Genomic DNA, 19113 nt, shown 5'->3' with positions numbered 1-19113 from the left:
AAGTTGTTCAAAGCACTTACAAGATAGAGAGAAAAATGAGAGAGAAAAGAGAGAAAAATGTATGCAAGTAAGTGTGTGTAGTGAATGAGAGAATGTGAGTGAAGTAGTAAGTAAAAAAAAAGATTTGAATCCCTTGTAACCCTCCCTAGGTCACGGTTACAGCAGCTCACAAGGGGGGAGGGAGTAGTTCTTTGGTTACAAGCATGAAAAGTCTTACAAAAGTTGGGTAAAAGAGGTGATTACATGGGGATTACATGCAACTAGATTCCTAAACAAGTTAACCAACTAGTTCATGTTCAAATGATACTTACAAGTAGTAGTAATGGACTAGTGTAGTGACCCGAACTTTTCCATGTTTATATATATTAATTGAGATTGATATTTAAATGATTAAATGTTTCCAACATGTTAAGCAATCAAACTTGTTAAGACTTGATTAATTGAAATATGTTTCATATAGACAATTGACCACCCAAGTTGACCGGTGATTCACGAACGTTAAAACTTGTAAAAACTATATGATGACATATATATGGTTATATATATAGTTAACATTATATTATGATAATTAAACATATCATTAAGTATATTAACAATGAACTACATATGTAAAAAAAAGACTACTAACTTAATAATTTTGAAACGAGACATATATGTAACGATTATCGTTGTAACGACATTTAATGTATATATATCATATTAAGAGATATTCGTACATCATAATATCATGATAATATAATAATTTAAAATCTCTTTTGATATTATAAACATTGGGTTAACAACATTTAACAAGATCGTTAACCTAAAGGTTTCAAAACAACATTTACATGTAACGACTAACGATGACTTAACGACTCAGTTAAAATGTATATACATGTAGTGTTTTAATATGTATTTATACACTTTTGAAAGACTTCAAGACACTTATCAAAATACTTCTACTTAACAAAAATGCTTACAATTACATCCTCGTTCAGTTTCATCAACAATTCTACTCGTATGCACCCGTATTCGTACTCGTACAATACACAGCTTTTAGATGTATGTACTATTGGTATATACACTCCAATGATCAGCTATTAGCAGCCCATGTGAGTCACCTAACACATGTGGGAACCATCATTTGGCAACTAGCATGAAATATCTCATAAAATTACAAAAATATGAGTAATCATTCATGACTTATTTACATGAAAACAAAATTACATATCCTTTAGATCTAATCCATACACCAACGACCAAAAACACCTACAAACACTTTCATTCTTCAATTTTCTTCATCTAATTGATCTCTCTCAAGTTCTATCTTCAAGTTCTAAGTGTTCTTCATATATTTTACAAGTTCTAGTTACATAAAATCAAGAATACTTTCAAGTTTGCTAGCTCACTTCCAATCTTGTAAGGTGATCATCCAACCTCAAGAAATCTTTGTTTTTTTACAGTAGGTTATCATTCTAATACAAGGTAATAATCATATTCAAACTTTGGTTCAATTTCTATAACTATAACAATCTTATTCAAGTGATGATCTTACTTGAACTTGTTTTCGTGTCATGATTCTGCTTCAAGAACTTCGAGCCATCCAAGGATCCGTTGAAGCTAGATCCATTTTTCTCTTTTCCAGTAGGTTTATCCAAGGAACTTAAGGTAGTAATGATGTTCATAACATCATTCAATTCATACATATAAAGCTATCTTATTCGAAGGTTTAAACTTGTAATCACTAGAACATAGTTTAGTTAATTCTAAACTTGTTCGCAAACAAAAGTTAATCCTTCTAACTTGACTTTTAAAATCAACTAAACACATGTTCTATATCTATATGATATGCTAACTTAATGATTTAAAACCTGGAAACACGAAAAACACCGTAAAACCGGATTTACGCCGTCGTAGTAACACCGCGGGCTGTTTTGGGTTAGTTAATTAAAAACTATGATAAACTTTGATTTAAAAGTTGTTATTCTGAGAAAATGATTTTTATTATGAACATGAAACTATATCCAAAAATTATGGTTAAACTCAAAGTGGAAGTATGTTTTCTAAAATGGTCATCTAGACGTCGTTCTTTCGACTGAAATGACTACCTTTACAAAAACGACTTGTAACTTATTTTTCCGACTATAAACCTATACTTTTTCTGTTTAGATTCATAAAATAGAGTTCAATATGAAACCATAGCAATTTGATTCACTCAAAACGGATTTAAAATGAAGAAGTTATGGGTAAAACAAGATTGGATAATTTTTCTCATTTTAGCTACGTGAAAATTGGTAACAAATCTATTCCAACCATAACTTAATCAACTTGTATTGTATATTATGTAATCTTGAGATACCATAGACACGTATACAATGTTTCAACCTATCATGTCGACACATCTATATATATTTCGGAACAACCATAGACACTCTATATGTGAATGTTGGAGTTAGCTATACAGGGTTGAGGTTGATTCCAAAATATATATAGTTTGAGTTGTGATCAATACTGAGATACGTATACACTGGGTCGTGGATTGATTCAAGATAATATTTATCGATTTATTTCTGTACATCTAACTGTGGACAACTAGTTGTAGGTTACTAACGAGGACAGCTGACTTAATAAACTTAAAACATCAAAATATATTAAAAGTGTTGTAAATATATTTTAAACATACTTTGATATATATGTATATATTGTTATAGGTTCGTGAATCAACCAGTGGCCAAGTCTTACTTCCCGACGAAGTAAAAATCTGTGAAAGTGAGTTATAGTCCCACTTTTAAAATCTAATATTTTTGGGATGAGAATACATGCAGGTTTTATAAATGATTTACAAAATAGACACAAGTACGTGAAACTACATTCTATGGTTGAATTATCGAAATCGAATATGCCCCTTTTTATTAAGTCTGGTAATCTAAGAATTAGGGAACAGACACCCTAATTGACGCGAATCCTAAAGATAGATCTATCGGGCCCAACAAGCCCCATCCAAAGTACCGGATGCTTTAGTACTTCGAAATTTATATCATATCCGAAGGGTGTCCCGGAATGATGGGGATATTCTTATATATGCATCTTGTTAATGTCGGTTACCAGGTGTTCACCATATGAATGACTTTTATCTCTATGTATGGGATGTGTATTGAAATATGAAATCTTGTGGTCTATTATTATGATTTGATATATATAGGTTAAACCTATAACTCACCAACATTTTTGTTGACGTTTTAAGCATGTTTATTCTCAGGTGATTATTAAGAGCTTCCGCTGTCGCATACTTAAATAAGGACGAGATTTGGAGTCCATGTTTGTATGATATTGTGTAAAAACTGCATTCAAGAAACTTATTTTGTTGTAACATATTTGTATTGTAAACCATTATGTAAGGGTCGTGTGTAAACAGGATATTTTAGATTATCATTATTTGATAATCTACGTAAAGCTTTTTAAACCTTTATTGATGAAATAAATGTTATGGTTTGTTTTAAAATGAATGCAGTCTTTGAAAAATGTCTCATATAGAGGTCAAAACCTCGCAACGAAATCAATTAATATGGAACGTTTTTAATCAATAAGAACGGGACATTTCAGTTGGTATCCGAGCGTTGGTCTTAGAGAACCAGAAAATTTGCATTAGTGTGTCTTATCGAGTTTGTTAGGATGCATTAGTGATTCTGGACTTCGACCGTGTTTTCTTTAAAAATGATTGCTTAACTTTTTTGTTGGAAACTATATATTTTTAACATATGAATATTATGTGATATATTAATCTCTTAACGTGTTTGATATTATGTGATAGATGTCTACCTCTAGAACAAGTCCCATTGACTCACCTAATAATAATGAAGAGTCAAATGTAAATTGGGATGATTCGTGGACTGATTCACAAGTTCCCGAAGAGGAACCGGAAGAAGAGTCGGAACCGGAAGAAGAATCGGAACCGGACGAAGAATCGGGACCGGAAGAAGAATCGGAACCGGTGGGGGAAATAATAAAACGGTTAAGTAAAAGAGAATCCTCAACCAACCGACCAAGGTTAATTATGGTCAATGGTGTTTCCGCCAAGGAAGCAAAATATTGGGAGGATTACCAATTCTCCGATGAATCGGATTCCGACGAGAATTCCAATGATGTTATAGAAATTACCCCAACTGAATTTAAAAAGGCAAAAGAAAATAATAAGGGAAAGGGCATAAAAATAGAGAAATCTAATTCCAACCCCGATGAACTTTATATGTATCGACAACCCTCGAAGTTCTTAAGTTGTAACAATGACCCGGGAACCTCTAAACCACCAGGTTTTTCTAAACCAATGTGGACAACGACGGCTCGTATTAGGGGAACATCATATATCCCTAGAAATTTGGCAAAACGAACCAAAACCGAAGAAGAAGAAGAAACGAGCGAGTCGGAATAAGATAGTTGTATTCGTGTGGTGTAATATATGTAATATAGTGTTCTTATGCTTTATGATATATGTAAAAATTGCTTGTATTAATAAGTATTTTTTTATGAATCTAACTCTTGTCTATTTTACAGTTTAAAAACACAAAATGGATAGACAACCCAATATTTTAAGAGACCTACCCGGAGACATGATTGATGAAATCTTGTCTAGAGTCGGCCAGAATTCCTCGGCACAACTATTTAAGGCGAGATCAGTTTGTAAGACATTCGAAGAACGTTCCAAGAATGTCTTGGTTTATAAGAGACTTTCGTTTGAAAGATGGGGGATATCACATTGGGAAACCCATAAGTTACGATGTGTTTACTTTGACGCATATATTGCGGGGAACCCAAATGCTATTTTACGCAACGGGTTAAGAAATTATTTTGACTCAATATATCCGAATATTGGACTTCGTGATTTAGAAAAAGCGGCTAACATGCAACATAAAGAAGCATGTTATGCTTACGGATTAGTAATGTTCGCTTCTCACCAAAGTGAGAACAAGAACATCGGGCTACAACTATTAAACAAAACGTTTCCACAAGTGACGGAGTCGGTAATTGGGGTAAGAAATGAGGTTTTTAGATTATTACGGGACTGTTGGACACTACGTAACCCTCGTCCCTTTGACGACGTTACAACACGCTGTCTTATCAACGGCCATAACGGTTATGTTGCACAAGACCAAGGATGGGAAGTAGTCCTAGTAAAACCAGAATGCATGACTTGTTTCTGGACGTATGAATTACGTGTCTTTATTGCCTTTGCTGAACGACTTGTGTACTAGCTAGAATTATCTTCACAACTATCTTGTATCAAAGTTATTGTGTGCTATATTTCATGCTTTATGTAAAATAAGCGGTATTGTAAGTTTGTAAAATATTGTATAAAAGTTTGAACGCGAAATATTATTATAATCAGTTTTTCATATAGAATTGTAGTAGTTGAATTGTATATTAGCTACTAAGTATGAACTTAACGGGTAGGTACTACCCGAATTTAAACTTATAAAACGCTAATATGAAGAAAAGGCTTTTATAAATGAGTTCATATTATGCTACGAAATACTATTAACTACTCTTAATATTCTGTATGATTAACTTGTTCCATTTGACTATTTTGAAGGAAATGGCACCGACTACTCGACACACCGTGAATATGAATGAAGAGGAATTCCGTACTTTTTTAGCTTCAAACATAGCCGCAGTACAGGCTGCGCTACATACCAACAATAACCTTGGATCTAGCAGTACAGGAAATCGTGTAGGATGCACCTACAAAGAATTCACTGCCTGCAAACCTTTGGAATTTGATGGAACCGAAGGACCGATCGGATTGAAACGGTGGACCGAGAAGGTCGAATCGGTGTTTGCCATAAGTAAGTGTACTGAAGAGGACAAAGTGAAGTACGCTACGCATACCTTCACAGGTTCTGCGTTAACATGGTGGAATACCTATCTAGAGCAAGTGGGACAAGACGATGCGTACGCACTACCGTGGTCAGCATTCAAGCACTTGATGAACGAGAAGTACCGTCCCAGAACCGAGGTCAATAAGCTCAAGACAGAACTTAGAGGGTTACGAACCCAAGGATTTGATATTACCACGTACGAAAGACGATTCACAGAATTGTGCCTATTGTGTCCGGGAGCATTCGAAGATGAGGAAGAGAAGATCGACGCATTTGTGAAAGGATTACCGGAAAGAATCCAAGAAGATATAAGTTCACACGAGCCCGCCTCTATACAACAGGCATGTAGAATGGCTCACAAACTAGTGAACCAAATTGAAGAAAGAATTAAAGAACAGACTGCTGAAGAGGCCAATGTGAAGCAAGTCAAAAGAAAGTGGGAGGAAAACGGTGATAAGAATCACCAATACAACAACAACATCAATTACAACAATAATCGCAACAATTATCCCAACAATCGCAACATCAATCGCAACTACAACAAACGGCCCAACAATAACAACAACAACAACAGCAACATCAACTACAACAATCATCCCAACAACAATAATAACCGCAACAACAACAACAATCAGAAGCAGCTATGCCAAAGGTGTGAAAAGTATCACTCGGGGTTCTGCACCAAATTTTGCAACAAGTGTAAAAGAAATGGTCATAGCGCGGCGAAGTGTGAGGTCTACGGACCAGGGGTTAATAGAACGAAAGGAACAAATGGTGTCGGAACGAGTAATGGCGGAGCAAGTAGTGTCGGAGCAAGTTATGCCAATGTAGTTTGTTATAAATGTGGAAAACCGGGCCACATTATTAGAAATTACCCGAACCAGGAGAACACGAATGGACAAGGCCGCGGAAGAGTTTTCAATATTAATGCGGCAGAGGCACAGGAAGACCCGGAGCTTGTTACGGGTACGTTTCTTATTGATAATAAATCTGCTTACGTTTTATTTGATTCGGGTGCGGATAGAAGCTATATGAGTAAAGATTTTTGTGCTAAATTAAGTTGTCCATTGACGCCTTTGGATAGTAAATTTTTACTCGAATTAGCAAATGGTAAATTAATTTCAGCAGATAATATATGTCGGAATCGAGAAATTAAACTGGTTAGCGAAACATTTAAGATTGATTTGATACCAGTAGAGTTAGGGAGTTTTGATGTGATAATCGGTATGGACTGGTTGAAAGAAGTGAAAGCAGAGATCGTCTGTTACAAAAATGCAATTCGCATTATACGAGAAAAAGGAAAACCCTTAATGGTGTACGGAGAAAAGGGCAACACGAAGCTACATCTTATTAGTAATTTGAAGGCACAAAAATTAATAAGAAAAGGTTGCTATGCTGTTCTAGCACACGTCGAGAAAGTACAAACTGAAGAAAAGAGCATCAATGATGTTCCCATTGCAAAAGAATTTCCCGATGTATTTCCGAAAGAATTACCGGGATTACCCCCACATCGATCCGTTGAATTTCAAATAGATCTTGTACCAGGAGCTGCACCAATAGCTCGTGCTCCTTACAGACTCGCACCCAGCGAGATGAAAGAACTGCAAAGCCAATTACAAGAACTTTTAGAGCGTGGTTTCATTCGACCAAGCACATCACCGTGGGGAGCTCCTGTTTTGTTTGTCAAGAAGAAAGATGGTACATTCAGGTTGTGTATCGACTACCGAGAGTTGAACAAACTTACCATCAAGAACCGCTACCCACTACCGAGAATCGACGACTTATTTGATCAACTACAAGGCTTTTCTGTTTATTCAAAGATTGACTTACGTTCCGGGTACCATCAAATGCGGGTGAAAGAAGATGATATTCCAAAGACTACTTTCAGAACACGTTACGGTCATTACGAGTTTATGGTCATGCCGTTTGGTTTAACTAATGCACCAGCTGTGTTCATGGACCTTATGAACCGAGTGTGTGGACCATACCTTGACAAGTTTGTCATTGTTTTCATTGATGACATACTTATTTACTCAAAGAATGACCAAGAACACGGTGAACATTTGAGAAAGGTGTTAGAAGTATTGAGGAAAGAAGAATTGTACGCTAAGTTTTCAAAGTGTGCATTTTGGTTGGAAGAAGTTCAATTCCTCGGTCACATAGTGAACAAAGAAGGTATTAAGGTGGATCCGGCAAAGATAGAAACTGTTGAAAAGTGGGAAACCCCGAAAACTCCGAAACACATACGCCAGTTTTTAGGACTAGCTGGTTACTACAGAAGGTTCATCCAAGACTTTTCCAGAATAGCAAAACCCTTGACTGCATTAACGCATAAAGGGAAGAAATTTGAATGGAATGATGAACAAGAGAAAGCGTTTCAGTTATTGAAGAAAAAGCTAACTACGGCACCTATATTGTCATTGCCTGAAGGGAATGATGATTTTGTGATTTATTGTGACGCATCAAAGCAAGGTCTCGGTTGTGTATTAATGCAACGAACGAAGGTGATTGCTTATGCGTCTAGACAATTGAAGATTCACGAACAAAATTATACGACGCATGATTTGGAATTAGGCGCGGTTGTTTTTGCATTAAAGACTTGGAGGCACTACTTATATGGGGTCAAAAGTATTATATATACCGACCACAAAAGTCTTCAACACATATTTAATCAGAAACAACTGAATATGAGGCAGCGTAGGTGGATTGAATTGTTGAATGATTACGACTTTGAGATTCGTTACCACCCGGGGAAGGCAAATGTGGTAGCCGATGCCTTGAGCAGGAAGGACAGAGAACCCATTCGGGTAAAATCTATGAATATAATGATTCATAATAACCTTACTACTCAAATAAAGGAGGCGCAACAAGGAGTTTTAAAAGAGGGAAATTTAAAGGATGAAATACCCAAAGGATCGGAGAAGCATCTTAATATTCGGGAAGACGGAACCCGGTATAGGGCTGAAAGGATTTGGGTACCAAAATTTGGAGATATGAGAGAAATGGTACTTAGAGAAGCTCATAAAACCAGATACTCAATACATCCTGGAACGGGGAAGATGTACAAGGATCTCAGGAAATATTTTTGGTGGCCGGGTATGAAAGCCGATGTTGCTAAATACGTAGGAGAATGTTTGACGTGTTCTAAGGTCAAAGCTGAGCATCAAAAACCATCAGGTCTACTTCAACAACCCGAAATCCCAGAATGGAAATGGGAAAACATTACCATGGATTTCATCACTAAATTGCCAAGGACTGCAAGTGGTTTTGATACTATTTGGGTAATAGTTGATCGTCTCACCAAATCAGCACACTTCCTGCCAATAAGAGAAGATGACAAGATGGAGAAGTTAGCACGACTGTATTTGAAGGAAGTCGTATCCAGACATGGAATACCAATCTCTATTATCTCTGATAGGGATGGCAGATTTATTTCAAGATTCTGGCAGACATTACAGCAAGCATTAGGAACTCGTCTAGACATGAGTACTGCCTATCATCCACAAACTGATGGGCAGAGCGAAAGGATGATACAAACGCTTGAAGACATGCTACGAGCATGTGTTATTGATTTCGGAAACAGTTGGGATCGACATCTACCATTAGCAGAATTTTCCTACAACAACAGCTACCATTCAAGCATTGAGATGGCGCCGTTTGAAGCACTTTATGGTAGAAAGTGCAGGTCTCCGATTTGTTGGAGTGAAGTGGGGGATAGACAGATTACGGGTCTGGATATTATACAAGAAACTACCGAGAAGATCATCCAAATTCAACAACGGTTGAAAACCGCCCAAAGTCGACAAAAGAGCTACGCTGACATTAAAAGAAAAGATATAGAATTTGAAATTGGAGAGATGGTCATGCTTAAAGTTGCACCTTGGAAAGGCGTTGTTCGATTTGGTAAACGAGGGAAATTAAATCCAAGGTATATTGGACCATTCAAGATTATTGATCGTGTCGGACCAGTAGCTTACCGACTTGAGTTACCTCAACAACTCGCGGCTGTACATAACACTTTCCACGTCTCAAATTTGAAGAAATGTTTTGCTAAAGAAGATCTCACTATTCCGTTAGATGAAATCCAAATCAACGAAAAACTCCAATTCATCGAAGAACCCGTCGAAATAATGGATCGTGAGGTTAAAAGACTTAAGCAAAACAAGATACCAATTGTTAAGGTTCGATGGAATGCTCGTAGAGGACCCGAGTTCACCTGGGAGCGTGAAGATCAGATGAAGAAGAAATACCCGCATCTATTTCCAGAAGATTCGTCAACACCTTCAACAGCTTAAAATTTCGGGACGAAATTTATTTAACGGGTAGGTACTGTAGTGACCCGAACTTTTCCATGTTTATATATATTAATTGAGATTGATATTTAAATGATTAAATGTTTCCAACATGTTAAGCAATCAAACTTGTTAAGACTTGATTAATTGAAATATGTTTCATATAGACAATTGACCACCCAAGTTGACCGGTGATTCACGAACGTTAAAACTTGTAAAAACTATATGATGACATATATATGGTTATATATATAGTTAACATTATATTATGATAATTAAACATATCATTAAGTATATTAACAATGAACTACATATGTAAAAAAAAGACTACTAACTTAATAATTTTGAAACGAGACATATATGTAACGATTATCGTTGTAACGACATTTAATGTATATATATCATATTAAGAGATATTCGTACATCATAATATCATGATAATATAATAATTTAAAATCTCTTTTGATATTATAAACATTGGGTTAACAACATTTAACAAGATCGTTAACCTAAAGGTTTCAAAACAACATTTACATGTAACGACTAACGATGACTTAACGACTCAGTTAAAATGTATATACATGTAGTGTTTTAATATGTATTTATACACTTTTGAAAGACTTCAAGACACTTATCAAAATACTTCTACTTAACAAAAATGCTTACAATTACATCCTCGTTCAGTTTCATCAACAATTCTACTCGTATGCACCCGTATTCGTACTCGTACAATACACAGCTTTTAGATGTATGTACTATTGGTATATACACTCCAATGATCAGCTCTTAGCAGCCCATGTGAGTCACCTAACACATGTGGGAACCATCATTTGGCAACTAGCATGAAATATCTCATAAAATTACAAAAATATGAGTAATCATTCATGACTTATTTACATGAAAACAAAATTACATATCCTTTATATCTAATCCATACACCAACGACCAAAAACACCTACAAACACTTTCATTCTTCAATTTTCTTCATCTAATTGATCTCTCTCAAGTTCTATCTTCAAGTTCTAAGTGTTCTTCATATATTTTACAAGTTCTAGTTACATAAAATCAAGAATACTTTCAAGTTTGCTAGCTCACTTCCAATCTTGTAAGGTGATCATCCAACCTCAAGAAATCTTTGTTTTTTTACAGTAGGTTATCATTCTAATACAAGGTAATAATCATATTCAAACTTTGGTTCAATTTCTATAACTATAACAATCTTATTCAAGTGATGATCTTACTTGAACTTGTTTTCGTGTCATGATTCTGCTTCAAGAACTTCGAGCCATCCAAGGATCCGTTGAAGCTAGATCCATTTTTCTCTTTTCCAGTAGGTTTATCCAAGGAACTTAAGGTAGTAATGATGTTCATAACATCATTCGATTCATACATATAAAGCTATCTTATTCGAAGGTTTAAACTTGTAATCACTAGAACATAGTTTAGTTAATTCTAAACTTGTTCGCAAACAAAAGTTAATCCTTCTAACTTGACTTTTAAAATCAACTAAACACATGTTCTATATCTATATGATATGCTAACTTAATGATTTAAAACCTGGAAACACGAAAAACACCGTAAAACCGGATTTACGCCGTCGTAGTAACACCGCGGGCTGTTTTGGGTTAGTTAATTAAAAACTATGATAAACTTTGATTTAAAAGTTGTTATTCTGAGAAAATGATTTTTATTATGAACATGAAACTATATCCAAAAATTATGGTTAAACTCAAAGTGGAAGTATGTTTTCTAAAATGGTCATCTAGACGTCGTTCTTTCGACTGAAATGACTACCTTTACAAAAACGACTTGTAACTTATTTTTCCGACTATAAACCTATACTTTTTCTGTTTAGATTCATAAAATAGAGTTCAATATGAAACCATAGCAATTTGATTCACTCAAAACGGATTTAAAATGAAGAAGTTATGGGTAAAACAAGATTGGATAATTTTTCTCATTTTAGCTACGTGAAAATTGGTAACAAATCTATTCCAACCATAACTTAATCAACTTGTATTGTATATTATGTAATCTTGAGATACCATAGACACGTATACAATGTTTCGACCTATCATGTCGACACATCTATATATATTTCGGAACAACCATAGACACTCTATATGTGAATGTTGGAGTTAGCTATACAGGGTTGAGGTTGATTCCAAAATATATATAGTTTGAGTTGTGATCAATACTGAGATACGTATACACTGGGTCGTGGATTGATTCAAGATAATATTTATCGATTTATTTCTGTACATCTAACTGTGGACAACTAGTTGTAGGTTACTAACGAGGACAGCTGACTTAATAAACTTAAAACATCAAAATATATTAAAAGTGTTGTAAATATATTTTAAACATACTTTGATATATATGTATATATTGTTATAGGTTCGTGAATCAACTAGTGGCCAAGTCTTAATTCCCGACGAAGTAAAAATCTGTGAAAGTGAGTTATAGTCCCACTTTTAAAATCTAATATTTTTGGGATGAGAATACATGCAGGTTTTATAAATGATTTACAAAATAGACACAAGTACGTGAAACTACATTCTATGGTTGAATTATCGAAATCGAATATGCCCCTTTTTATTAAGTCTGGTAATCTAAGAATTAGGGAACAGACACCCTAATTGACGCGAATCCTAAAGATAGATCTATCGGGCCCAACAAGCCCCATCCAAAGTACCGGATGCTTTAGTACTTCGAAATTTATATCATATCCGAAGGGTGTCCCGGAATGATGGGGATATTCTTATATATGCATCTTGTTAATGTCGGTTACCAGGTGTTCACCATATGAATGACTTTTATCTCTATGTATGGGATGTGTATTGAAATATGAAATCTTGTGGTCTATTATTATGATTTGATATATATAGGTTAAACCTATAACTCACCAACATTTTTGTTGACGTTTTAAGCATGTTTATTCTCAGGTGATTATTAAGAGCTTCCGCTGTCGCATACTTAAATAAGGACGAGATTTGGAGTCCATGTTTGTATGATATTGTGTAAAAACTGCATTCAAGAAACTTATTTTGTTGTAACATATTTGTATTGTAAACCATTATGTAATGGTCGTGTGTAAACAGGATATTTTAGATTATCATTATTTGATAATCTACGTAAAGCTTTTTAAACCTTTATTGATGAAATAAAGGTTATGGTTTGTTTTAAAATGAATGCAGTCTTTGAAAAATGTCTCATATAGAGGTCAAAACCTCGCAACGAAATCAATTAATATGGAACGTTTTTAATCAATAAGAACGGGACATTTCAACTAGTTAGTCCAATAAGGTGTAGGGTGGGCTTATAAGCCCAAATCTATGAGTCCATTAACATAAAACAAGTCCAAGTTCCATTAATTAACAAATAAACCCAAATAAAGCCCAAGTAACTAACTAATCACCATAGTTAATTAAAATGATTAATAAAATTAATCATGAATGCAAATAATATCTTAAAATATTATTCGTGAAAGTTCCGGGTGTCACAAAGACGTTTCGGGCAATTAAAGTCAAGTTCGGGCAATCATGGCAACATGTAAATGTAATAACATACATTCGTTTAATTACACGTATTAATAATAATAATTATTAATAAATGAACGTTGGAAAATCCAGGGTCGTTACAATTATTATTATTATTATTATTATTATTATTATTATTATTATTATTATTATTATTATTATTATTATTATTATTATTATTATTAGTTTTACGCTTACTTTTTGTCACGAGGTTGATTGACGGTATCAATAATCTCTTCTGAAGAATTGATTCATATAAATCTCACATATATTAAATTTCTGCACAACCGTCTTGCAGCGTGTTTATATAAGTAATAAAATAATCTTCATTTAAGTTAGTTACCAAGTTTAGTGACGTTTGATACTGGACCCATTTTACATAATTATACCATCATTTGATACAATCGGAACTGTTGGTATAATTCAAAAAACCCATTATGTAGAAATCAAATGAAATGTCCAAGTGTGGTAATGTGGTATGAAACCTCCAATTCTTTCAAACTACCAAATATCGAAGACCACCCATGGATTGACATCGTTGGAACTTAAAATGGAAGATAACAAATCTATGTTATTAAAACAACAAGCGTCTTATGTTGGTTTTTTTTTTTTTTAGAACAGCAGAAGATTTTATTAAAAAACTAGCGAAGAGTTAGGAAAAAAATACAAAACATTACAAGGAGTCCAATGGATTTTGCAACCACACGGACCAATTGATCCTAGTTTTTTTATATCTAGAAAATAACCAAAAGAAAGACGTAACAATAATGTTATCCAGAACATGGACGATTCTGAAGCTAGGATCTTCGAAGATGTAGCAATTTCGAAGCCGCCAGATATTCCAGAGCGGAGAAAAGAGGATACTAAACACCACTAATCGCTTCTTTTCATGGAGAGGAGAATTATCAAGCCACTGCAACATTTCGTCCATCGTCTGCCAAGTCGGAATATTAATATTAACCCATAGACCTATCTTTGCCCAAACTTGTCTACTTATCTCGCAATCAACAAAAACATGGAACTCTGTTTCGTGATGAGCATCACACCAAACACATGAAAGATTAGGAAGCGAAATACCTTTGACCGCAAGCTTATCTTTTGTAGCAAGACGGTGCATCTTTAGACGCCAAATAAAGATGTTAATTTTTACCGGGTAGAGTGAGTGCCAAACCGTAGGGTGATTAAACGAAGCAAGAGAGTGTTGATCAATCAAGTATCTAGCTTCGGCAACAGTGAATGAATGTGAAGGATTATTATTCCAAACCCACACATCTTCATTAGTAGATATCGAAACAGATTGAAGGAGATCAGACAATTGTAGAAAAGAAACAAGTTCAATACCTCCCCTAGGTTCACGTCTCCAAAACCATAACCAATTACCTTCATGAAAACGATCCGCAACCAAGTCCGATTTGAAGTTTAAACCTGTAGGGTGCGCAACTGTTGTTTCCCCAAGTAGTAATTTGAAGCAGCTTTCGGCTATCAATTCTTCTTTTTTGAGCTCGACTTTTACAAAAGAGGAGATTAAGGAAGCCGTTTGGTCTTGTGGTTGTGACAAAGCGCCAGGGCCGGATGGGTTTTCTTTCAGATTCATCAAACATTTTTGGGACACTATCAAAGATGACATCTTCAACATGGTTCTCGACTTTGAAAATAGTTGTTGTATTCCTCGTGGATGCAATGCTTCATTCTTTTCTCTGATCTCGAAAAAAGACCACCCGATTTATGTTCAAGACTACAGACCAATTAGCCTTATCTGTATTCAGTACAAAATTATAGCGAAACTCCTTGCTAACAGGTTGGTGCAGGTCATAGATGATATTATTAGTCCCGAACAAACGGCTTTCATTAAAGGCCGTCAAATCCTGGATGGTCCTCTTATTATAAATGAGGTGGTTGAATGGTGCAAGAAAAGACATAAAAAAGCGATGTTGTTAAAGGTTGACTTTGATAAAGCGTTTGACTCGATTCATTGGGAGTACATATTCTCTATGCTTTTTAACCTCGGTTTCGATGCAAAATGGGTTAGCTGGATTCGTGCTTGTCTCACTTTATCAAGTGCATCCCTCCTCCTTAACGGCAGTCCTTCGTCTGAATTCTTCATAGGACGTGGACTTCGTCAAGGGGATCCTCTATCTCCATTTCTTTTCATAATTGGAATGGAGGGTCTTACCGCGGCAATGAAAGATGCTTTAAGCAACTCGGATTTTAAGGGCATTCGTGTGGGGAACTCTAATTGTGGTGAGATAATCTCCCACTGTATTTATGCTGATGATGCTCTTTTTATCGGAGAATGGGATGATACAAACGCATTGAACCTAGGAACGCTTCTTGGATGTTTTTATGCGGTTTCCGGGCTAAAAAATAATCTTCAGAAATCGAGTCTCTTCGGCATTGGTGTTCATGCATTAGAAGTGGCCAGACTTGCGGGTGTCATGGGCTGTTCAAATGCCTCTTTACCTTTCCTCTTCTTAGGACTTCCTGTAGCTCTAAATATGTCAAAAGCGGCAAATTGGGACCCAGTCTTTGCTAAGATTAAGAAACGTCTTGCCTCGTGGAAAGCAAATGTGCTTTCTTTTGGTGGTCGGCTAACCTTGATAAAGTCGGTTCTTGGAGGTCTTGGAACTTATTACATGTCTTTATTTAAGGCTCCTTCTATTGTAATTCGAAAGATGGAGTCATTGCGTGCCTCGTTCTTTTGGGGAGGAAAAGACAATGAAAAAAAAATTCATTGGGTTAATTGGAGACTTATCCTAAATCCTCATGATAAGGGTGGTTTAAATGTTTCAAGCCTTGCATCTCTCAACCTTGCTCTCATCTACAAATGGAGATGGAGGTTTCTAAATAATAAAAATGCTTTATGGGCTAAGATTGTAACTGCGATACATGGGGCTAATAGAGGAGGCGTTATAGCATCTAATCGATATTATTCGGGCACGTGGGCTTCTATTTGTAAATGTGTCCAAGAAATTCACGCAAACAACCATATTCCATCTTCGCTTATTTCCATCAAGTTGGGGAATGGATCTCTTTCTAGCTTTTGGTTTGATCCATGGATTGAGGGGATTTCGCTTGCTAACAGATTTCCTCGTCTTTTGGCATTAGTCTTATGTTGGTTAATATGTAGGCTGTGGTTCTTCTTATTCATTTCAAACTGTTTGCAAATTTAGGACTTCTTAATGCTTAGGTTATTTTGAATTCAAAATAGTGTTGATAATAACTTTCGGGTTAATTTGGTCTTATGTTTGTGTTTTGATTTATTCGAAGACTCTATGTTGAATTAAAAGGTTTATTGTTGAGCTATTAGTTATTAATGAAATGTGTGTTTTGTGATATGATTTGTCTTCAGTTTTGTAAATGTCTCATATTCCTATAGAGTTAGTCTAAAGTTTACAAACATATACATGTACAAACAAACATGAACAATAATCAACTAAATAATCATCTATTCTAAAGTTTCGCGAAGACGTGAATTATAGATTAGATGTTACGGAGTACTATATAATATTCATTTTTGGCTTATATAAAATTTTTTGTTTTGAAAGGCTCCTATTATTTACTTAATAAACATTTTCTTGCTCAAGTAGTCCTTTGTCTTACGTTTATAATATAAAATAATTTGTTAATATAATTTTTACTTAAATTCTATTAAAATAATGTTACAAATTTGCGATTTATAAACTAGTAGTATTATACTTTACAGTATATGTAAATGTAAACATCTAAATATTCAGTCAAATAAAATATGTAAACATCTACTTAATATTTAGTCAAATGGAATTTTAAACTGTGGTATTCCGCGTGTTGACATTTGTTACTTCATCAACCCGCCAAAAGCAAAAATAGGAACAAAAAACGAAAATTTCAAATTCCCAACTCATAATCTCAACCGTCTAGATCTCATTTCCAATATCAACGGTTTAAACACACAATCCGCGTGATACACATTCCACCAATCAATTTTACTCCCCCAAACCCTATTTAAACAAAGACACCAAATCCTCATTTCATCACCATCACCACACGACTTTATTCAGCACACACTAATAAAAATTTACTTTTTCAAACAATGGCACCAAAAGCAGCTGAAAAAAAGCCAGCCGCCGAGAAGAAGCCGGCAGCCGAGAAGAAGCCACGTGCCGAGAAAAAGCTTCCGAAAGAAACAACGGCAGCCGGAGCAGATAAGAAGAAGAAAAGGCACAAAAAGTCAGTCGAAACGTACAAGATTTACATTTTTAAGGTGTTGAAACAAGTGCACCCAGATATTGGGATATCAAGCAAAGCAATGGGTATAATGAACTCTTTTATTAATGATATTTTTGAGAAACTTGCACAAGAAGCTTCTAAATTGGCTAGGTATAATAAGAAGAACACGTTGTCCTCACGTGAGATTCAAACTGCTGTAAGACTTGTGTTGCCTGGTGAGCTTGCGAAACATGCGGTTTCAGAGGGTACTAAAGCTGTTACTAAGTTTACTAGTTCTTAATTTAGGTTTTTGTTGTTTTATTATGATGGTTGGTTTAATGGTGTATGGTGATGGTAGGTATTTTGTGGGTAGTTTTGTTGCAGTTTATGTAAATCTTGGATTTACGGTTGTTTTAATGAATGAATATGGTTAATTTATTGTTTTGTTGGAGTTTTTTTTTTTTAATATATCTTTCGAATTGATCCGTTTTTGTTTTATTTAGGGAAAATGTTTGTTGTTGATATTTGATATCGACATATTGTATTAGTTATGATTTATTGTTTTTTTTTTTTTTTTTTTTTTGTTAATTATAGTTTTTATTTATTTTATGTTAACGTGAAATGATTGATATTTGTATTTCTGTTTATCAATTCAATTTAATTTTAAATAAATTCAATTCAAATTCAAATATCATTAAATTGAATTGAAACAGTGTCAATAAAACAGTGTTTTTTTTTGTTAACACTGTTTTCTGTTTATCAATTCAATTCAAATATCGTTCGACGAAAAAAATTAAACACTGTTTTATGTACTCGTTTTCAAATTAATGTATATTTCATTTTCATGTATTAAGTTGTAATTTTAAATAAAATAATTTAGTACTTTTATTTATTTATTGTAATTTTTTATTTTTCAGACTTTGTTTATTAAATGTAAGCGTATTATTAATTTTAATTTTAGTTTATTTAATAAATTAATTTGTTTTTATAATTACAAAATAATAATATAACTAATTAAACAAAACTAAAATTAAAATCAAGAAAAATGAAAAAGAATTAAAAAATACCCCATCCTCTGTACTACCCATCAACACGTCACTCAGCATACCACCTATTATTTATCAGTTTACCAGCACGCCCATCAAGCACCCTACCCCCATCCAGCAACATGTCAACACGCCCATCAGGGTTAAAGATAATCTAAATAGACTACATCCATTTTTTATATTTTTCACAAATACTTCG

The 19113-nt window shown here is 34.5% G+C and overlaps 2 protein-coding genes across 2 annotated transcripts; one reads left to right on the top strand and one right to left on the bottom strand.

Annotated features, from left to right (window-relative positions):
- Positions 1 to 14356: 14356 nt before the first annotated feature.
- On the bottom strand, positions 14357 to 15319 carry LOC139889748 (uncharacterized). The gene has a single exon (XM_071872684.1). It carries the CDS (start codon positions 15317 to 15319, stop codon positions 14357 to 14359), a length of 963 nt encoding a protein of 320 aa, XP_071728785.1.
- A 2392-nt stretch (positions 15320 to 17711) lies between these two features.
- On the top strand, positions 17712 to 18360 carry LOC139893128 (histone H2B.5-like). The gene has a single exon (XM_071876265.1). The coding sequence runs from the start codon at positions 17753 to 17755 to the stop codon at positions 18167 to 18169; it is 417 nt and encodes a 138-aa protein (XP_071732366.1). The 5' UTR covers positions 17712 to 17752; the 3' UTR covers positions 18170 to 18360.
- Positions 18361 to 19113: the final 753 nt, after the last annotated feature.

The sequence above is a fragment of the Rutidosis leptorrhynchoides genome, chromosome 2, assembly GCF_046630445.1.
Source record: "Rutidosis leptorrhynchoides isolate AG116_Rl617_1_P2 chromosome 2, CSIRO_AGI_Rlap_v1, whole genome shotgun sequence".
Taxonomy (NCBI): Eukaryota; Viridiplantae; Streptophyta; class Magnoliopsida; order Asterales; family Asteraceae; genus Rutidosis; species Rutidosis leptorrhynchoides.
Note: the sequence above shows the minus strand (reverse complement) of the source record. Positions and strands in the feature narration are given on the sequence as shown.